The sequence below is a fragment of the Eumetopias jubatus genome, unplaced genomic scaffold, assembly GCF_037043125.1.
Source record: "Eumetopias jubatus isolate StellerSeaLion01/CBP00866 unplaced genomic scaffold, mEumJub1_p1.0 scaffold_8, whole genome shotgun sequence".
NCBI classification, from domain to species: Eukaryota; Metazoa; Chordata; class Mammalia; order Carnivora; family Otariidae; genus Eumetopias; species Eumetopias jubatus.
The window spans coordinates 62,593,169-62,616,402 of record NW_028274814.1 but is presented as its reverse complement, the minus strand read 5'-3'; the positions used below and the strand labels follow the sequence as shown (position 1 = coordinate 62,616,402).

Genomic DNA, 23,234 nt, shown 5'->3' with positions numbered 1-23,234 from the left:
AGTTTTAAAGTTCTTTTAAGAGGTGGAAGAATCCCTGCTTTAATATCTGCTTTCGTATCTTCAGCTTAGCTCCCTACCATGTGCTTTCAGTCCCGGTTATCTCACAAGGATTGAACAGTATCCTTGCTTATCGCCATGTTTTTCTCATTTTGTTCCTAATCCACTAAGCGTCTTATTTTCTTAGGTATATCTTTTAAAAAATATATTTTATTTGTCATTGCTGCATATGACAAAGTCTCACAAAAAAGTTTTAGTACAAGCAAATTAATAAGATTGAGTGAATTAGTAGGACCAAACCACTTCTGAGTATAGAAGTGGAGTTTTATCTAAACTGAAAAAACCCAGTTGCTTTGCCAAAGATGGGGTGCATGAGGTGAAAAGGGGGGAGAAAGGGTTTCAACAGTTTCAGAGGTTAAGAGACAAGACTGGTTTTCTTGCCTTCCATTGCCCAAAAAGAGGAGCCAGGTGGTGTAAGCAGGGCTAATGTATAGTGATCCTCCATTAAGACTGTTAATTGTCTTGATCATCATTCCAGTAACTGTCCCCCATTTCAGGGCATTTGGACGACTTTGAAGCAGAGTGATTTGTAGTTGTCCCACAGTTGTGCTTTCTTAGATGTCTAATCATCAGAACACACTTAACTTGAAACAGGAGAAAAAGAATATTAATAATTTTAAAAGAAAATACATATATTTATGCTCAAACTGGACTTGGAGACTGAACAGATAGCAACTGAAGTTCAACTTCATTTCAATTGGTTGAAGAAACCTGAGCTCAAAATAATTTTTATTTTTAGGAATACCAGAATGACTTGGAAGATATTAAGTCACAATTTCAAAAGAAATTCACACCACATTTCAATGCACATGAATCATAGTTGACATTTCTGTGGTTGCCCCGAAAGTTTATGTGAGTGAATCCTACACAGGCACATTTTCAAAAAGAAACAGATTGGGTTAAAATTTAAAATAGGTACCCCAATAAAACATAGAATCTCTGGAATGTTGGAGTGGAATTTATGATTCCTGGAAATAGGCTGAAATTTGGCTATAGGTGGCTAAATTCTGGATTAGGGTTTGTCCACTTGGTTCCAAGAAAGTTACATTCTCTTTTAGGAGGTAACTCTGGAGACAGATCAAAATGTTCCCTAACTGAATACATTCTACACTTTTCTGGATATGTTGAATCTCTTACAGTGTAATTTTCTTATTGATGTGATCATGATTGATTATGCTAATAATAGTGAATGATTGTGCTAAACTGTATGGATACATATATGTATATATATTTGCTGGACAAAATTTTTCAAAAATTAAAACAAATTTAAAAATTCATATAGAACATGATAAAGAGCAGACAGGAAGGAGGAAGATAGCTAAGGGAGGAAGGGTTTTCAAGATACTTTAGGTTCTAAATGCCACTGAAGTTCAAGTAATAGTTAATAACTAAAATGTAGAGTTAAAGGTGAACGTTAGTATATGGTTTTTGAATGCTATGATTTTTATAGATCAGGTAATAGTTTAAGAACAGTTTATTTTTTTATTATTTAAAACAATTTTTTAAGATTTTATTTATTGGGGCGCCTGGGTGACTCATTCGGTTAAGCGTCTGCCTTCCCCTCGGGTCATGATCCCCCAGGGTCCTTGGATCCAGTCCCATGTCGGGCTCCTTGCTCAGTGGGGAGCCTGCTTCTCCCCTGCCTGCCGTTCTCCCTGCTTGTGCTTGCTCTCTCCCTCTCTCTCTGTGTCAAACAAATAAATAAAAATTTTTCTTTAAGATTTTTATTTATTTGACAGAGAGCGAGAACAAGGAGGAAGAGCAGCAGGCAGAGGGAGAAACAGGCTTCCCGCTGAGCAAGGAGCCCGATGAGGGACTCGATCCCAGGATTCTGGGATCAAGATCTGAGCCGAAGGCAGATGCTTAACCTTAACCGACTGAGCCACACAGGTGTCCCTAGCTTAAGAATAGTTTAGAGCAGCTGATTGCTTGCACCAAACTTGCTCACAGATAATTTAGGTTTCTCCTATTCTGTTCATTGGAGATGTAGAAGTGTGGTAAGGATTAGGAAATGTAGTTTGAGCCAATAATAGAAAAATAATTTGAATTTAGAAATTTAGAAATTGCGCTATTCTCCCTTAAGCAGAAATACTCTTCTTTGCTGCTCATAGAAAAGGATCTGGTGGTGTTAGCCTATCAACTCATCTCCTCCTGGGGCTCATGTGGCTTTATTTCATAATTGTCTTTGCAAATACTTGATTAGAAACTCGAGGCAGGAGTGGGGGCTGGAGGAGCTGGAAAAGGCATGTTCTTTGTAAGGATTTAGGTAAATATTAACTGAATTAGATATTTTTTTGATGAAAGAATTTCTATTACAAAATATTCTCTGTGTTCCGATGTTTCAGTCCTTAGTGTTTATAAAAAAAATTTTTCTAAAATTAGAGTAAAATTTACTCTTCGTTTTATGACAGGTTTGTGACCAAATTATTGGAAGACCTCATCTTCTTTGTGGCTGATGTACTTAATAATGGACAAGAAGTTCTGGATGTGGTTATCACTAAGCCAAACCGAGAACGTCAAAAATTAATGAGGGAACAAAACATACTGGCACAGGTGAATGTTTTCATATAATACATTTGCATATTTAATTTTTTTGAATTATAGCATCAGGAAAGTCCTTGTGTTAGTTAACTATTGCTGTGTAACAAATTACCCCAAGACTTTTGTGGCTGAAAACAGCAAATACTTTTCTCACAGTTTCTGTGGATTAGGAATCTGGGAGTGGCTCAGGTGGGTGGTTCTTGCTCCGAGTGTTTCACAAGGTTTGCAGTCAAGGTGCTGGCTGGGGCTGCAGTCATCTCAGGCTTGAATGGGAGATGATTCACTTCCCAATTCACTCCCCCCGGGCCTCTAGTAGGACTGCCTCAAGACTCAGAAGCTTCTCTCCTTAGAAATGAAGGGTCCAAGAGAGAACAAGGGAGGGCACCTAGATGAAAGCCACAGTCTCTTTTATAACTTAATCTGAGAAGTAACACCTCGTTCTCCTGTGTTCTATTAGAAGGGAGTCAGTAGATCCAGCCTACACTCAAGGAGACAGGATTGCATAAGGGTGTGAATTCTAGGAGGCCGGGATCGCTGGGGCCATCTTAGAGACAGCCTCCCGCAGATCTCTCACAAAACCTACAGGGTCAGACTATCTCCAGAAAATGTGCTGGAATAATTTTCTAGGTAGAATTTCCGGGATAACTTGGGAAGTGCCATCTCCATCTACTTCCTACTTCTGTCCCTCTCTTCCCTAGGAAAGTAGGGCAGTCTATTCATCAGCTCACAGGTACTCTATATAATATTCTAGTTTTTTTCCTGGAAGTTTAGAGCTTCACCTATACTATGTCTTTCTGAAATTGTTCATAACACACCAGTAAATTAATTCACTTCCCGATAATATGCACATACGGGCATGCCTACCTTTATATGTTTTTTTTATTCAGTTAATTGCTGTACAAAGTAATGGGCTTCTGCATTAATTAAGTGTGAACTCAAGGAAGATACTTAAAAAATAAAAAATCATGTTATTAATATACGTGTTCTTGTGGAGTTGGGAAAGGAGAACATAGACATATTACCAATTAATATTCTATAGCTGATTGTCTGAAAATATAAAATCAACATTTCTGTCAAAGAAAATAAAGGTTGCAAATCTAATGAGACAAAGGCTTTTCTGACATTAGCATTCTTTTGTATAAAACATTTGATTTCAAGGACTTTTAGGACCTTGAATGATTTATTAATATTATTTCAACCAACATATGTCTAATCTTTCAGTATTTTAAATATAAAAGTATAAAATATAAAATTCAAGGTTTAGTGAATATAAAATTATTGAAGTAACGTTAATTTGTCTTGTATTTCAGGAACTACAAAAGATGATTCCTTTCTATTTTGCTTTCTTGTATTAATACCCATGCCCTTGTGTAGGTGCTTTTTCATAAACAATGTACTCACCCTACTGGCTCATCCCTAGGTGACCTTACTGGCTGTCCTGCTGCCTAAAAGAGTTAGATTCCTCAATGCTTTCAAACTATTTCCCAGCTGCTAACCTTGGTATAATGTGAGTCATTACATACCACCAGTTGCCCATGTTGCTCTTTATTTATTTGAATCCTGATACATTCATTGATTTGGCGCATCTTTATGTACCAAAAACAATAAATGAACTCTTTCTGAAAGAGGTTTAGAAGCAGTACTTGGAGGTAATTTTCTGATGTCAATTTCAGATGAAAAGTAAATGTTTTCTTCATATTATTTTGATTTTAGAAAGTTATGGAACATAGTAGAAGTAATTATAAAGCCTACAGAAATGAAACTATTTTTAGTTCATTTGAATATGTTCATGTAATTTGGTACAACCTGACATCTTTATATTTTTTATTTTATTTTATTTTATCTTTTTAAAGATTTTATTTATTTGAGAGAGAGAAGGAGAGAGCATGAGCAGGGGGAGGAGCAGAGGGAGAGGGAGAAGCAGACTCCTTGATGAACAGGGAGCCTGATGCGGGCCGACCCTAAGATCATGACCTGAGCCGAAGGCAGATGCCCAAGTGACTGAGCCACCCAGGCATCCCTATATTTCTTATTTTAATAAAGTGTAATTTCTTAACAAAATTAAGTATTTTATTTAAATGCTTTTGTCAATTTAGTGAATCCTTTAAATGGTATTTTTTTGTTTCTTAATATGTTGGTTCTGTATTCTAAAACTCCTTTTTCCTTTATATGAATTCTACTCAAATATTACAAAAGTGCTTTTGAGTCAATGTACTTATTTGTAAAACATACACCTCCATTCATCAGAATAGGTGGTTGTTTTTTTTCCCTGATAGGTTTTTGGGATTCTTAAAGCACCCTTTAAGGAGAAGGCGGGAGAAGGCTCAATGCTGAGACTTGAAGATCTGGGGGACCAAAGATACGCTCCCTACAAATATATGCTGAGGTTGTGTTACCGTGTGCTGAGACATTCACAGCAGGACTACCGGAAAAATCAGGTTGGAGGCCACCATCTTTGCCTCTGCTTAACATTTTTGTTAAACATCTTTGCCTCTGTTTAGCATTTCAAGTAAGGGAAAGGTTCTTTGGTTACTGTTCTAAAATACATAAAGTAGGAATGGGAATTTCCACTCTGTAATGAAATATTTCATATTGACAACACACAAAAATGACCTGTAAGTATTTTGTGCTGACATATGTATTTATTCTTCCGTGTACAATTAGAATCTTTGGGGGAAGATGTCCGAGGTCTTCGTGCATGGTATCAGCTTTTGCTAGGCAGGAGGCATGCTGGATGTGTTATATAAAGAGGAGCAAGATATTCCTTGATATTTCTAGGAACGTGAGGTTCTGCATTGTCACATGTAGGCTAAAGAGTTCCTTGCCTGGTGGTGAAGATATGGCAGGTACTATCTGAAACATAAGGAAGAGGCAAAATGGGGACACGAGAGAGAAAAGGCAGCATTATGGGAATTCAGAAGAGACAGAGCTCAGTGTGGCTGGGGGAGCCCAGGGAGGGTGCTTGGAGAAGGAAGCATTTGAGGAGGATGAGACTCATTTTCTTTTCTTTTCTTTTTTTTTTTTTAGATTTTATTTATTTATTTGACAGAGAGAGAGAGAGAGACAGTGAGAGAGCAGGGGGAGTGGGAGAGGGAGAAGCAGGCTTCCTGCGGAGCAGGGAGCCCAATGTGGGACTTGATCTCAGGACCCTGGGATCATGACCTGAGCTGAAGGCAGACGCTTAATGACTGAGCCACCCAGGCACACTGAGACTCATTTTCATAAATTGTATGGGAACAGGCATTTCAGCGAGGAAGGGTTTATGAAGAGAGTGCTGGATGCTAGGAAGGGCACTTTTGTCCCAAGATAGTCCTAATTGTGGAGGACAGGGAACCTAGGGCTATAGCTAAAAGTTGCCAATGGCAAGTGAAATTTCTTTTAAGTCTCATTTTTATCTTAAAAATACACAGTATTTTGCAGTGTGTTTAATAATATACATTTGTTTAATATAAAATTGTTTAAAACAAATTATCATTTCTAAATTAGCATCCTCTGTTTCTCTTAGCCAGTTTGAGAGAAGAGTGTGGACTTGGTAAATTTCGTTGATTAGTTTAGTGGGAGAGAGGCCTGGTGAGGCAGGTTGGGCTGAGCCGCGTAGGCCAGGATGTCAGGCCTAGAGAGTGGCATTTATTTGGGAATAGTCAATAGTGTTTACTGAGTGCTTACTTCCTACCAGCCTCAGTTCTAAGCACTTTTCATAACTTAACTCAAGTAATACTGAGTTAAGATGAGGAACTGAGGCACAGAGAGGTTAAATAACTTGCTGAAGATTACACAGTGCTAACTAACACTGGAGCCAGGATTCAAACCCAGACTCTTAATCATCACATTGTGCCTCTTAGTAGTTTGAAAATCTTTTGACAAGAAAAAAGAATTCGCTTTAAGAAAAATCTGTTAAAATATATTGGATTTGAAATTCTATTTCAAGATTGAAAAAAGGTCTAAAAAGAATATGTAAAACAGACTCGTTAGAAGATAAATAATATGGCAAGGAGCAAAAGAGTGAGGAAGGGGACAATATAAACAAATCCTTAAAGACTTTTGAATATAATCCTATTATAAATAGCCTTCTTTCCAATTGGAAATACTGCCATTGGAATTCTTTCCCCCAGCTTCCCTGCATTCCATTAAAATGGAAGAAAAATCACGTTCCAGGACCTTAAATGGTGGACCTTCAAGCACTTGGAGAATCGATGTCCCAGAAGCTGCCCAGTATTAAGGCTCATTGTTATTCTGTGGGGGTCTGAGGTGCAGATGGGGGCTAGAGGTTGCTCAGTGTATGCCACCTAGCCTCATTTGTCTTCTTGGGTCTGGAAATACCTACTTTGCTAGATAAGCCACCACTCCACATACACAAGCAGTGCCATGTTAGAGAGATTGAATCAACTGAAAAAAACCAACAGGTCCACAGAATTTACCTGGTGCTCTGAATCCCATGGGCTCACATTGTATGCCGTTCTTAATTGTGCTCAGCCTCTGGAGGGGTCCCAGGGACCTCCTTTCTATAGCACTGCCCTGGCTTCAGTGTCTGATGTCCTTGGGTTTGGTTGTTCAGCTAGTCCTTGGTAGCTTCCCTGAGCAGCACAACTTAACTGATGTCCTTTCTTCATCTTGCACACCAAAATTTTCTCACTCCTTTTAGTCTTAGCTGAGGACTCCTGTGCCTAGTGTGCTGAGGTGTGTGCAATTTCTCCTCTGAAAACATTCATCCTTCTGATAAGTGGAAACACACACACACACACAGACACACACACAGACACACACACACACACACATTCTGCTCCTATAATTATTCCTCTTCTTTGTTCTTAGTTCACCTGACCCAGGCACATCACTACTCCGGGTAAATGATTATTCATTTTGGGGGACCTGCTTTCTGGGTTTCTTTAGAGCATAGGACTGTGGGGGGCACTCTTTCTCTCTTTTGGGATGTCTTCCCAAGGCGTAGATAATTGAGCTGACAAAAGAGTAGAAGAATCATCAGCATCCACTGAGGGTTAGATTTTGTTTTCCCTTATGTTCTCATGCATGCTCCAATTCAATTTCAGTGAGGGTTGAATAATGTTTTCCTCATTTCTTTTGAATCAGGAATGCTTTTGTTAAGCATAGGGGAGCTTTCTGATGTTTTTAGAGCATAATTTTAAAACATAAGTGGAAATACTTCCTACTTTTTGCATGATTACCTTGTTTTCCTTCAGCCTCGTCCATATTGTATAGAGTCCTAGGAGGGAGTTCTTTTGTAATTTAGTGCTAACCCAAGTCTTTAAGATTGAGTGTCTGCCTATTATTATTTATAGAATTTGGTGACAACCCCTGAATTGATTTGATTTTTTTATCAGTATCTTGATCTGTTTATCAAACATCTTGGAGGTTTGCCTTATACTGGGCTATAATTAAAATAGTCATAAAAGTGTATAAATCAATACATGTCTTTAAAGTGATACACTAACAGAAGACATTTACTTTACTTAACTGGATACCCAATATAAAGCTATTATTTTGAGAGGCCACAAAATCACTGCTTAGAATATAATTAGATTTGTGTATCATTTTCAAGGAGTAGCTAGATTCCAGTATATTTTACCTAAGGCAAAAAATACTTTCTAATCAATAAGTTTGTCCATCATAGAACCAGAGATACATTCCCACGGAGAATCCCCAAGAAGGTGAAGTGAGAACTATGGATTGTGGAAGGAGTTAGTTAAGCTTACCAGGTCTGTCTATGGTTGTGTGGGATTCTTGCTTGTACACAGAATACAGAACATGAGCAATAGTGGCTTGGAATATAGGAGAGTCCGTGTGAAGAATGAGGAAGAGATTAAATCATGCATGATTGAAACTCCCAATGGCTTTTTCTTGCTCTTAGAATAACATTTTGGTCCTGTACCCTGGCTCGCAAGGACCTACCTCTCCAACTTCAGCTCTTGTTTTCTCTTTACTTACTACCCTGTAGCCACACTGGCCACCTTTGTCTATAGAACACAAAGAGTATGGTTCCACTGCCTACCTCGATTTTTCTCTCCCCATGGCTGCCTTCTTTTGATCATTACCTTCTTTTTCATCCTAGCTCAAATTATCACTTCTTTAGTGTCTACCCCATATGAAGTTGCCACCTTTCCCCATCCCTTTGTTTCATTTCACTTATTAACATATAAAAGGATCATATTTATTATCTCATTTACTGCCTTTTTTTTTTACACTGGGAGGTAGGCTTCATGAGAACTCACCCAACTTGTTTACCACCATATGTCTAGTCTCTCAAACAGCCTGGAATGTAGTAGCTTTCAAGAAGTATTTATGGGATGAATGATCTCATCAGTAAAGTGATTGATTAATCATATTACCTTGTTTGATAGCTTTTTAGGATAAAAAGTGGTATGGAATTTTATCTCTATTTTAAAGAGAAGATTTAATAGATTGGGACATGTACAAAAAAGAAATCACTCCAAGTCAGCCTGGGATCTTCATGCAACTGTATAGATCTCATGCCTCATGAACAAAATTTCACAGAGTCATTTTCTTTCTGTAATTATGATACAATCAGTGGTTATGACTTTTAGTGTGAGTTGGAAGAAGGGCCTCTGTTAGGCTGGTAAAATTTACCATGTCGAAGAAATTGTTATTTTAACTAGGTTTATTTTTGTTTTTCCCACTTACGCTTTCAGAGTATAAGCACCCACATTAAATATTTCTAGGTATATAATTTTCTGTTATAAGTTAAATTAGGCATATGCTCATATGTTTTAATTTCCTTTCTCAAAAAGCCATATTTATTGAAGGATTATTGCTTTTCTTTTGACAATGCATTTGAGTTTTTCTGTTATGAATAAATTAATCAATGTTGCTGACTCTAATAGAACCTGTTATTTCTAAGCCGTTTGGCAGCACATTCTGACAGTCTTTCTTCTTTGCAGGAATATATTGCTAAGAATTTCTGTGTCATGCAGTCCCAGATTGGCTATGATATTTTGGCAGAAGATACCATCACAGCTTTGTTGCACAACAACAGAAAACTACTAGAGAAACATATCACAGCAAAAGAAATAGAAACATTTGTCAGTTTACTCAGGAGAAATCGTGAGCCAAGGTTTGAAGTGGTTCATGCAGTATTCTTTACTAGTGGGAATATTGTGCTTTATTTTTTGTTTTTTTGCAAAAAAGCTTTTTACTTTATTTTTAGAATGTTTTAAAAGTTGGAATTCTTTTTTTTAAAGATTTGTTTATTTAAATGAGAGAGGGAGTGAGAAGAGTGAGAAAGAGAGAGAGAGAGAGAGACCACATGAGTGGGGGGGAGGGGCAGAGGGAGAGAGTTAGAGAGAGACCTCAAGCCGACTCCCTGCTGAGCATGGAGCCAGATGCGGGGTTTGATCCCATGACCCTGAGATCGTGACCTGAGCCAAAATCAAGAGATGGACCCTTAACTGACTGAGCCACCCAGGTGCCCCGTAAAAGTTGAAATTCTTTCATATTACTAACTTTCATGGACAAAACTATATTGGGTTTGCTGTTACAATAATTATGTATCATAGAGTTATTACCTCACAGGAAATTAAAACCTTTTATAGACATATTTAAATATAAGTGACTTTCATTCTGATCATTTATGTTTTTATAGTACTTCTAGTTTTTCAAAATCTATTCATATACATTGTCTCATTTAAGCCCTTGTACATTTCCATGAGGTATGCTGGTTGCATGTTAATTATTATATCAATATATTATATTATCGTAAAATTATCCACATTTTTAGAGATGAGAAAACAGAAGCCTAGATAGCAACTTGTCCAAGAATACCCCAATAGTAAGGAATATTACTATAATATCATAATTACTTATTACTAATATTATGATAATATTCCTTACTATTGGGGTATTCCATCAAATTTACTTTCTATTGTACCATGCTGCTTTATCTGGGAGAAATGAATGCAGGAAAGTCAAGCAGACTGACAATTTTCTTTACTAATTAGCACAGCAAATGAATGTTAGAAGGTTGAAATGGGCCTTTGACTCCACTAGGCCATGCTCACTTTCGTTGACTGTGTGCTGTTTTCGTATTTTACTCAGTACAGCATTAGCTTTCATCTGCTTTTGTTTTGTTATTTGTTCTTGGATAGTCTCATTTTAGGGCAGATAAATGATTTTCTAAACATAATAAGTCACAGTGCTGTGGGAGGAATATCACCAAATAAATAGAAGCAAACATATCCTTTTTTGAAACAAGGTTTGTATTAAACACAAATAATTGGATGTTTAATTTGCTTCTAATGATGCAGTAGATAAGCAACATATTTAAAAATGTTGCATGGAGGTATTAAAAATAAATCTAAAAACTTACTTGCATTATATCCCCAAGGGTATTTTTATTATGATATTTTATGAAGTGCCTTTTCTTAGTATTCAATTTATTTTTTTTCCTTTTGCCAGGTTTTTGGATTATTTATCAGATCTGTGTGTATCTAATACCACTGCTATACCTGTAACTCAAGAACTCATCTGTAAATTTATGTTGAGCCCAGGCAATGCAGACATTCTCATTCAAACTAAGTAAGCCCAGATAGGGGAGGAATCTTTTTCTATTCATTATTTGTAAGCATTGTAGTTCCTGTCATATTTGTGAGTTAACTTCTTAATTGATTTTGTATGTATAATTTATTTCAAGGCTGGTCTCAATGCAAGTAGACAACCCCATGGAGAGCTCCATCCTTTCAGATGACATTGATGATGAAGAAGTTTGGCTCTATTGGATTGACAGCAACAAGGAACCTCATGGCAAAGCTATCAGGCACCTTGCTCAAGAAGCAAAAGAAGGCACCAAAGCTGATTTGGAAGTTCTTACCTATTATAGGTAAAGAATCATAATTGTCAGTCTTACTTATTCATTGAGAGAAGATTCTCTGAAACCTCTAAAAGTCAGGTATCTATGAAGAGGAAATTTAAAAAGTCATGGCAAAACTAAGGTAGCTGAAATATTTAATATTATTTAAAATATTCAAAATAAAAGTGAACATCTGTGTTTTCCACCTATACAACTTGCGATTTTCTGACTTTTTCACTAATTTGGGATTGGTGTGCAGCAGAGGGCTTTTTCCTGTTATTGATTGGTATTAGATGAGAGACATGTTGGGACCACGGTGTTGGACTTGAGGGATGGAGCTGAGCTGGGTGTGTTGATCCAGTTGCAGAGGTGGCCCTGGAGAAAGCCAGTTGGAATGTAGGTAGTGCTTATGAATTTGTGGAGACCTAGGGCTGGAGAGAAGCTGCTATCTATAGTTATGAAAGTTCAGTGGTGGCACTTGGCAGCAGAAGTTGCCATGGTAGTTGCCAGTGGTCAGTATGTTGGGAGCAAGAACCTAGCTGGTGTCTTTGAGTTTAAGGTATAGAAACCTCTGACAGACGCCCTTGGAAAATGTTGGGCCCAAATGACAGGAATCTGAGAAAGGCCGAGCATGGCTCGTATTCCTCATTTCTATAGGTATCTCAGCAAAGCCAAGACTAATTCTTGATCTCAGAGGCTGTTGAATCCAAGTGTAACTGATGCCATTTGGATGGGTCACATTTGGTTTGGGAACCGAGCGGATCTAAAGTTAGAGTGTAGCTAGATATTAGGGCCAGAGCTAAGTGGGAATGGGAAACCGAGAGATGGTTTTGTGTGAGCAGTTTGTTATCCATAGCCCTCAGGCTTAGTGTATTTGTAATCCTAGGAAATAAAAAATGGAGAGCCCAATGACACTTTCCTCCAGACAACATGTTGCTGGAACAAGTAAGAGAAATTGTAACTTGAACAGACATAGAGACAATTTCATGTATTTGCTGTCATTTGATTACTTCACTCACTACCAAAAGAATTTGACTCCAGTGTCACGAACACTTGGGAATTTTGGTGTTGTATAAAAGTAGATAGTAGATACTGACTGATACTGTGCTGTTTAAGAACTTTATCAAGAGGGGTGCCTGGGTGGCTCAGTCGTTAAGTGGCTGCCTTTGGCTCGGGTCATGATCTCAGGGTCCTGGGATCGACCCCCACATCAGGCTCCCTGCTCAGCGGGAAGCCTGCTTCTCCATCTCCCACTCCCCCTGCTTGTGTTCCCTCTCTTGCTGTGTCTCTCTCTGTCGAATAAATAAATAAAATTAAAAAAAAAGAACTTTATCAAGAGAAGACCAATAATGTAGTATGTTTCATATTTTTAAGGTACCAGCTAAACCTCTTTGCAAGGATGTGCTTGGATCGCCAGTATCTGGCCATAAACCAGATTTCTACGCAGCTCTCAGTGGACTTGATCCTGCGGTGTGTGTCGGATGAGAGCCTGCCATTTGACCTCCGGGCGTCTTTTTGTCGCCTCATGCTCCACATGCATGTTGACCGGGATCCCCAGGAGTCTGTGGTGCCTGTTCGCTATGCCAGGCTCTGGACCGAAATTCCCACAAAGATCACAATTCATGAGTATGTTTGGAAACATTTCCTGAGCACTTTCAATTCCATAGATAAACTCAAAATCAAATGTCTTCAATTTTGAAGTGAGATATATGGAAGGGCATTTCTGTGTTCTAACTCAAGTTGTTAGTCTTTTTTTTTACTGCTTTTATTTTTTTATTATTTTTTAAAGTTTTTATTTTAATGCCAGTGAGTTAACATACAGCGTTCTATTAGTTTCAGGTGTACAATATAGTGATTCAGCACTTCCATACATCACCCTGTGTTCATCGCGACACGTGCACTCCTTCCTCCCCATCAACCTATTTAACCGCTCCCCCCAACCCAGGTTGTTAGTCTTTCAAATACAAATAAGATACTCTTTTTGGAGAGTAAAATAACAGCTCTTGATAATAGAAACATCATTCTGGAAATCAATGAGCAGAAATCGTATTTATAATAGGAGTAACAATTTTTTAAGTGCTTAATATTATGGTAGAAACATCTTGAAAGGTTAACTAAGTTACCTAAACTTAAGAAGCTGGGAGGTTAAAGTACATATATTTTCCTATTTTTTAATGATTTCAATCAATTTAACTTGCTTCATTTCTTTCTTTCTAGATATGATTCTATAACAGACTCTTCCAGAAATGATATGAAGAGGAAATTTGCACTGACGATGGAATTTGTTGAAGAATACTTGAAAGAAGTTGTAAATCAGCCCTTTCCTTTTGGGGATAAAGAAAAAAACAAACTGACATTTGAGGTATTTTATAAAAACAATTCATTTGTGAGGTTATTCAGTTTTCCCTGTCAAAAATTAGATATATTGAGTGTCAAAGATTTTTTCTCCTCTAATATTTAGGATGTTTTGGTAATTGGATAGTTTAGTTGATAAAGGTATGATTCCCTCTGCCATTGATTAAAAGATAGATTTTATGCTTTAATTAGACCTGATGTCTAATACAAAATATTCTATTTATAATTATCGGTTACCTACTGTTTTCCTGGATTTGGGGGGTTTTTATTTATCTGTGTAAGTTTTATTGTATTTCATGAACAAAGACAATTTGCATACATTGTAATTTGTTTGGATATATTTTTTTCTCTGATCTCCATGGAAGTGAAATTTTTAGCTTCATTAAACTGAATTGGAATACCTTTGATTTTAATATCATTTGGGGGATATAGTGACAAAACTAGAGAAAAGATGCCATTACTTGACACCTGGCGTATTAGCTATCTACTGGTGTATAACAGATTACCTCCAAACTCAGCCCAAAGCAACAAGAACTTATTATTTTACAGTTTCTATGGGTCAGGAATCTGGAAATTCATGGTTGGGTGGTTCTGGCTCAGGGATTTTCATGAAGTTGTAATCAAGCTGTTGACTGGGGTTGCAGTTATTTCCAGCTAGATGACCTGCTGCTAAGTTCACTCATGTGTATCTTGGTGGACATATCTCCTTGCTGGCTGTTGACCAGAGGCTTCACCTTTTTGCCATGTGGGGCTTTTCACAGGCTGCCTGTGTCCTTATGGCATGGTACCCAGAGCAAGCCATTAGAGAAAGAGAGAGAGCCCAAGATAGAACTTGCAATCTTCTCTAACCTAATCTTGGAAGTGGCATGCTATTACTTCCGTTGTATTCTGTTTGTCACATGGACCATCCTTGGCACAGTGTGAAAAGAGACTGTACTTTGGGGACCACGTTGGAAGCTGGCTGTCATACCTAGAATGTCTTATAGTGTCCAGAAGACCACAAAGCAGCATTGGGAACAAATTATTTCTGGACAAATTCCTGTATAATTTATAATTTATTAAAGTAATTCATTAATGTAACCATTTATTAAGTGATATCCTACTGACTTAAAGAAATTAATATTTACTTAAGTAAATCATCTAATGTAAATTTCTTTAAACACCTTGATACACCTAAAATCTCTTTTCGGCTTCCTTGCTGGCTGTGGATCAGACACCTCATCTTGTCATCTGGGCTTTTGAGAGAGATGACAAACTGGCCTTATTTGGATTTCTTTTTCAAACATTTTAATTCCTAGGTATAAAGAATTAGAAACTTTAGAAATACCTTCACTAATTTAGGTAATATAAAAAAATCAATGTTAATTTCAGGGGCACCTGGGTGACTCAGTCAGTGAAGCATTCAACTCTTGATCTCAGCTCAGGTCCCGATCTCAGAGTCATGAGTTCCAGCCCCTCCCCACTGGGCTCCATGCTGGGCATGGAGCCTACTTAAAAAAAAAAATCAATGTTAATTTCAGTTTCTAATGTTTTTTTTTCTTTCCCACTCCCCTTCCCTTTTTCTTATTAAGGTGGTCCACTTGGCTCGGAATCTTATATACTTTGGATTTTATAGCTTCAGTGAATTGTTAAGACTAACAAGAACACTTCTAGCTATCCTAGATATTGTACAGGCCCCCATGTCATCGTATTTTGAAAGATTAAGCAAATTTCAAGATGGAGGTAAGAATTTTTTGAGAAAAATTATGATCTTTTTGGAGGTGAGATAAAAACAAATCTACAGAGAACTTGTTGTTAACATGTACCAGCTAATGTATGTGTACAAATGAAAAGTGATTCCATAATAGGACTAAGTGATAATAGGCTGGATTTATAAACTTTCTTCTCTGTTTTTAAATTAAAAATTTGAAGGAAAAATTCATAGATCAATGAGTTCCATCTTTGGCAACTAATGTTATGGCTAATCCATTAGTGAAAATATTATGTGTTAAAAAATAAAAACATCTTAATATTTGTGATCACCCTGGTATGTGTGATAGGCTGACTATGCTTCATAGGAGGGCACAGAAGAATGCAAAGAATTGGAACAGTAGTGGTCATACCAGAGAAGCAGTGAGTGCAAAACCAGTGTCAGAGGCAGTATAGTGAAGTGGATAAGAGAATGGGCTTTTGAGTCAGAGTGCTGTAATCAAATCCTGCCTTTATTAACTTAGGCAAGGTACTTAACTTTTCTAAGAGTTTATTTTCTCATCTGAGATATGAAGATGATAATGATAGTATCTTCCTCACAGCTTCCTTGTGAGAATTAAATGAATGTATACAATATATTCAAGGTACTTACAACAGTGCCTATCTCATAACTCAAAAATTTTTTTGATGGTGATTGTCTTAGGCTGGATGCCTTGTAAATAGTGAGAGGTAGAGAATTGTTTGCAGAGAGTATATTGAAGAATGTTTTCAGGATATACACCTGTAAGGAGTGAGGAAGGTAGGATTGGGCAGATAGAGAAGCTGATCCACACTGCAGTTATAACTGAGCCATCAACTGATCCTATAGGTTAGCTCTAGAGCAGGGTGGCCCTTTGCAGTTGTCATAAATTAAGGCAAAGGTACTGAGTTTTGTATTCTTGTATCAGCCAACCATTGATTGATGGCTTTATTGTGGAGTGGAGAGTGTAACCTGGGGTAAGGCAGTTTCCTTTGGCCAAGGGTCATTCTTAGTAGAGGCATCATGGGAGGTCAGCAACTATGATGCTCCACAACTAGGAGGAAATGTGCCTGAACTTTGAAGAGGGACCTGTGTAGAGCACAGGGGGTCCACTGTAGTGTCTACTGCAGGGTTAAAAAAGTAAAACCAGAAATGTAATTTCAGACTTAAGGAAGAAATATCTGGTTAAGAATTATAAAGAGGAACTTCCAGGTAGCTGAAGTAATTAATTGCTGCTGCCTAAATCTCAATAATTTCTACATCTTCCAGAAATCTGTAGAGATCAATCAGACTAAATTTAACCATATAAATCCCTCACCTTTAGCAGAACTAGAAGACAGAGGACAATACAAACTTCAGGTATAAGTAGAAAGGTAGCATCAGTTTGCAGGAGAGCTGTCTCACGGGTTCTCACTGCAAGCTTTTGCAGACAGTTAGAAGGTTCTGGGAAAACTGTGCAGAAGAGACAAGAAGGGATTGTATGCAAATCTCCCTCAGAAAGAAAATCTATGCTAAGTGTGAAAATATTGACAGAGAATCCAGGTAGATAAGAGCACTGAATAAAGAGGAAGGGGCTTAACAGTATGCAGGTAGCAACTGTGGAAAAGCAATGCTTCTATAGATGAAGTGGGTTAATGTTCATCCCTAGGGATGAGGGAGAGTCACCCTTTGGAATCTTGTTGGTGAAGGGAAAAAGAAGCAAGATGATGAAATCCTAAGTACCACAAGATAAAAGAAACAAAAAAATCAAAGGAAATGTATATAATTCCTTTCCATTGCCATCCACCAAGAGCTAGACTTTAAAGAAATTGCACTTTGCCACTCCGACAAGGGAGTGTTCTTGAACTGAAAATTATGTGAACCAGCTCATATTGTCAACCTTGTCCAAGAAATGCAGATATGAAATCAGTCCTATATATGAAGCTACTGTAAGATCAAAATAGAATGGAGAATCAAAACATTTCATTTGATGGAAATTCTCCTCTGAAAACTAACAATGAAAGAAAAGAAAATTGTAACACGAGACTCTAAAATTAATTAAATATCTTCAAACAAAAATTGGGATATGAAAACCACCTTGAATGATAGATTAAAAAACTAAGGTTAGAAGTGGCCAAAAAAACCAGGAGGAGATGAAATGAAAGTTTATTGGACTCAGGAAAGAAATAGAATAAAATGGTAGACTTTATTCTTTTTAGATATACAGACTAAATTAGATTTGAAGGAAAGTATAATATGCACCATTGAATAAAGGCAGGAAAACAATGTTGAGAATGTCAGTGATATGAAGAAACAAGTAAAAAGAGTCAGAGAGAAAGTGGTTGAAATGGGGGAAAGGCAAAGAAGAGCCATCATATGAATAATTGGAGTTCCTCTGAAGAAGAAAAATAAAACTGTGGAACAGAACTTATATTTAAAATTACAATCCAAGAAAACATTCTGTAAATAAAAGATAACCTAAGTTCTCCATGGTGAAAATGTCTGGAATGGTGATCTCTAAGACATAGCCTGATAAAACTGTAATATGTAGTGTATGTTCAGAGAGAGTTGTGGTGTGTAGGGGGAGGTGCTATGAAAGCAACTGGAGAAAAAAATGAAAAGATATATAAGCGTTTTGTACTCTTCTTGCATCTTTTATATAAATTTAAAATTTTATAAAAATTAAAGTCTATGAACAATATCTGAATGAAAGCAAAGGAAAAGCCAAGTACAACAATGGTAAATGGCAGGGGACATGCCAGTGGTCTATCCTATTCCTGTTTTCTGAATCTCACCAGCGAGAGGCTCTTCTTAACAGTCCCAGAGTGTACGTAGGAGTTGAGATGTCGATATTAAGGACGCTTCTTGGTATGATGCTTTTATAATATCCAGTTTACTCTCAACTAAATCATTCTTTAAAAGTTAGAAATTGGTCTTCACTATTGGTCTGTTGGTCTCAGTGCTCACAGTCTGCTTTCAGAGTTTTACCCTAAGGGAAAGCCTTACTTTTCCTCTAAAAATTTGCAAGTATCTTGTTTGCATTCTCTCTGTCATGTCCGTGTCTACCTTATAAGACACATTTTTTACTCTTTTAAGTTATTTATAATTCTCATATTTTCTCATGGACTCCATTATCTCTGGACTTCTTAGTCATTCTGTCAACAATTTGAGAACCATTTTTAATTTTTTCAACAAGAATTTATTGAGTTACTATTGCATGCCAGACACTGTTCTACTCACTGGGAATAGAGAAGTTAAAGTCTTTAGCCACAAGGAGGACAGACAGTTAATAAATACAGAGGCAGAGTCCCTCCCTTCTCCCTACTGAGGGAGACAGATAATAAACAAATGAATATACACTGTAAATTCAGATAATGCTATGAAGAAAAATAAAGTGGGACAATATGGAGAGTGGACAGAATAGATTGAACAACGTGTGACATTTGAGCAGAGACCTACATGTGTCAAGGAAGCCCTGAGGCAGAATAAACTTGACATGTAGGAAGAGTAGCCCGAAGGCCATTTTGGCTGAGGTAAAGTGAGAGGGGGGAGAATAATAGGAGAGAAGGTCGGAGAACCCTGGATTGTAGAGCCTTGCGGACCTGTGAATTTGAATTTTGTTCCGAGTTTGATGCTCAACTTTTGGAAGGATTTGAGAAGGATTGATACGATATGATAATTTTGGCTGCTGAGTAGAGAATGAGAATACTGATGTGGGCATAGTGGTAGAAAGACCATAGTTATGGGGCTTTTGGGGAATCGGGTGATGGTGATGAACTAGGCGAATAGTGGTAAAGTAGGGGAGAAGTGGACGAATTGGGAATTTTACAGCCTTAACTGATAGGACTTGAATGTGGAATGAGAACGAGGAGAGTAAGAGATTATTCCTAGGTTTGAATTAACATTTGGGTGAATGTGGTACTATCATCAAGGTAGGAAGGACTGGTGGATGAGGGGGTTGGAGGGAAAATCGGGATTTCTGTTAGGGCACATTAGGCTTAAAACCTATTGGGCATCCAAGTGGAGATCTTATGTCGACAGCTGGATTTATGAATGAAACTTTAGGTTAATCTCAGGGTAGAAATTATAAATGTGAGAATTAGTGTATAGAGCACATTCAAAATATCAAACTGAATAAGATCACTTGGGGAGTACTTGTTGACTGGGGAGAAATGAGGTCTAAAGATTGAATCCTGGGACCCTCCAACATTGAGCCATGAGATGAGAGGAAGTGCCAGCATGAGAGACTGGGATAGAGCTGCCAGTGAGGAAAGAAGAACCCCAGGACAATGGCATATCTTGGAAGCCAAGCAAAAAGTAACACTAGTAATTTTAATTATTTGTTGACATATATAAATATACTTTATCTGTAGCTAATATTCATTGAGTACTTTATGTGCTAAGTGGTTTTACATGGATTACCTCCCATGTAGTGCGATTTGTGCTTAACAATGACACATCATATTTTATTCCATTATTAAGATATGGAACACCACACTTTTACTCCAGTATTAAAATAGATTCATAATAGTTTTTATGAGCCAATTATAATTCTCTAAGAAACTTGATGATGTATCGAAGGAAAATATCTATATATGTACTGCATGAACTGAGACTCAGAGGTTTCTTCCTTTTGAGACTGGTATGTTGAATAGAACAGTGTCTGTTGATTTGGGGAAATAGATTTTCCTAATTGGTGGAAAGGGGTTTGTGGATTTTGGCTAGATTTTTGGAATCTGAAAGAATGTGCCTATCCCCTTACGAGTAAATACCCAAGAATTCTGTTATCCTAGTTTTTGGTGTATTGAAATTAATTTGAATTTAAGGACCATAATTTCAAGATCCCTTCTCTTGATATCTGCAAATCGGGGAGTAAATTATTTTTTTATACATTCCTATGATTGGGTACATAATATAAACTGTGAGAAAACATAGTTTGTTGTTAAGCATGATTTGATAACAATTGTAATTGAATTACAGATACCTCTGAGAAATGTTGTTATGCTGGGCTTTCTTCCTTCCACTCACCTCTAGAAATCCTTCCCGAGGAATCATTTTTGCTTATACTAATGTTCAACATTTATTTAATGTTAACTTGTGTTAATTATTAACTTTTTAGAAAGTTTTATTTTAACGTACAGATATAGAAAAGTATATTCAGGGAGACTAATTAACTTGCCCAAGATGCACTTGTTAGTTAGCAGCATTGCTAAGAGTTAAAGCATAAGAAATTAGTCTTCCTATCATTTGTACCACTTGATTATTTATTAGTCCAATAAGCTAATATATATATATATTTTTTTTTTCTCTATCTAGCCTTCAAATTTATTGAGGAATGGTGATGACATAAAGCTAGGTTTATCATATCTGTATTTGTCAGCAAAATCTGGAGATAAAATCACAGTTTTATAGGGTATGAAGCTTGGGTGTATCATGTTGCTAACACTATTGAGCCATGTAACGTAAACTTGATGTTCTTCATCCAATGACTGCTGTCGTTTGCCGTCCCTGTTTGGGGCCTGTTGAGGTGCCTTAGTTATCCCCAGCTTCTGGAAAGCCACAATGATGTTGAGGTCTATGGAAAGTGCTACTCAAGTCGTGTATCAGTCTAAGACCAAGCAGGAAACAACACACTCTACTTTAGCTTCATATACAAAGGGGTGGAAAAACCACAGAGACAGTGCAGTACATACCATGAGGTATCCAATGAGCTAATATTTTAGAAAAATTGTAACTGAGGTTAGAATTTTGGTTCATAATTTTTTTTAAAAAGTATACAGTTTCAGTCTCTTACATATAGATATTTTTTAAGCTAAGTAAATAAAATAGAGAGCTTAAAATAAAAGGAAATGGGGACAAAGCAATGTCATGTGCCTCTAGGTGTGATGCACTGAGAAGGACATAACATCACCTAGGAAGTATCCCTGAGAAAAATTCAGAATTTCCTGCTAATTGTGAAGAATCATGAGACAAGTACAAATTGTAGGATATTTTATGGAATAACTGGCTTGAACTTTTCCAAATGTCCATGTCATGAAAGATAAAGGCTAAAAAACTGTTCCAAATTAAAGGAGATTAAAGAGACAGGACAACTGGATACGATATGTGATTTTGGGTCAGGAAAAGTATCATCTATGGAAGATATTATTGGCCCAATAGGTGAAATTTGAATATGGATTGTATATTTGGTTGTGCTAGTAGATCAGATTTCTTGAATTTTATAATTGTACTGTGGTTATGTAAGAGGATGTCCTTGTTTTTACCGAATACAAGGTGAAGAATTGAGAGTTAAAAGGTCAGGATGTGTGGAGCTAACTCTTAAATAGTACAGGAAAGATATATATTTATGTATGTAGAGGGAGAGAGAGAGAGAGAGACAGAGAGAGGATGCAAATACAGCCGAATTTGTGAATCTCATAAAAGGGGGCAGAAGGTATTATAGGAGTTCTTTGAATTAGTCTAGCAACTTTTCCCGTAAATTTGAAAGTGTTTCAAAACAAAAAGTTAATGACTTAAATAATTAGACAAGTAGGAAAATGATTTATTATATATAAGATGACACTTTAAACTTCAAGCATTATCTTTTGTCCTGGGAGGTGTGTTATTATAGCTGAGTTCTATTAGACTATAAATTCCTAACAAAGGTTCTATTAGACTCTCTAAATTCTTAACAAAAGAAGCAAGAGAGAACACATTTCTGGAATCTCCAAAGGTGGAGACAGGTTTTTCAGGCCTGGGAAAAATTCCTATGGTACAGGATGAGACAGAGGTTGATGCCAGAGAGGAAATCCCAGATTACGGAAAGTACCTGGGGGGAAAAAGAGCTGTTATTTGAAAGGACAACTCATGGGAGCCGTAGCAGTGTGGCCACGTTGCAATACCCAGTGTATCATCATCTTGGCTCTTTTATATTTAAGTGATCTGGATTATATTTTCCTATTTTAGTGAAACCTTATTCAATTGGAAGTCATTTGCAAAGCACGATTTTTTAAAAATAGGAAGTAATTTTGTAAGCATTGTTGCTAGATGAACCAATACCTTTAAGTAAGTGATAGTAATCTTCTTTTCTCATACCATGTCTGGAAAATTTTGTGCAATCGAACCAGGTCTTTGTTTATCCTTCTGATCTGTTTACCACTTACCTAATTCTGCTCCAGCACAGTTGGGGTTGGACGTTCAGAGAAATGTGTTTGGTAGCTGTTTGGCAGGTCAGACCCAGGGGAGCGGAAGAAGAGGCATGTCCAGAAGGAAAGGGCTTAGAGTTCCTGGAGTTCCATTTTGTGCAGGCCTCAGTGGTGCCTGCCTTAAGGAGGGTGTGCACCTGCAACATGGATTTGTGTTTCTCAGAAATCCTGTAGGTTTCGATGTCAGTGATTAGTGTTTGAGGTTCTGGGGATGGCTGGCTTAGAAAGTGGTGATTCCAGACGTTTTCCTCTTCTGGGTCCTTGGGAACAGTGCAGCCCACTCTGTGCCCCGGTGAGTTGTCCTCATTCTAGAGTTGGTTGGGGGTCTGAATCCAGCCCCCAGGCTGTGACTGCTCACCCTCACTGTGGCTTTCAGGTGGCATGCTCTGCAGAAATTGCTAGGCTCAGAAGCAGCTTTTCATTTTTGTGCCTTTGAGGTGGTCCGTTCAGAAAATGATGCAGGCATACTCACATGGAGACGCTGGGAGCTGGCGCTGCCCTGTCCTGTGCTATCGTGAAATAGAAGGGCCTGACCTTCGGAACCACTCATCCAATACCTTTCATTGGCTATGTACTCACTTACGAAAAGAAA

General features: G+C 37.4%; 1 protein-coding gene across 1 annotated transcript in view; it reads left to right on the top strand.

The window, feature by feature from the left end:
- The window catches only part of ITPR2 (inositol 1,4,5-trisphosphate receptor type 2), a 499,992-nt gene that overhangs the window by 150,002 nt on the left and 326,756 nt on the right, over positions 1–23,234 (top strand). The window contains exons 14-21 of the mRNA XM_028113213.2: positions 2,469–2,610; positions 4,875–5,036; positions 9,513–9,685; positions 11,026–11,145; positions 11,261–11,446; positions 12,791–13,042; positions 13,634–13,778; positions 15,343–15,493. Of these exons, the coding sequence (XP_027969014.1) occupies positions 2,469–2,610; positions 4,875–5,036; positions 9,513–9,685; positions 11,026–11,145; positions 11,261–11,446; positions 12,791–13,042; positions 13,634–13,778; positions 15,343–15,493 (1,331 nt within the window). The remainder of the gene's footprint in view (positions 1–2,468; positions 2,611–4,874; positions 5,037–9,512; positions 9,686–11,025; positions 11,146–11,260; positions 11,447–12,790; positions 13,043–13,633; positions 13,779–15,342; positions 15,494–23,234) is intronic.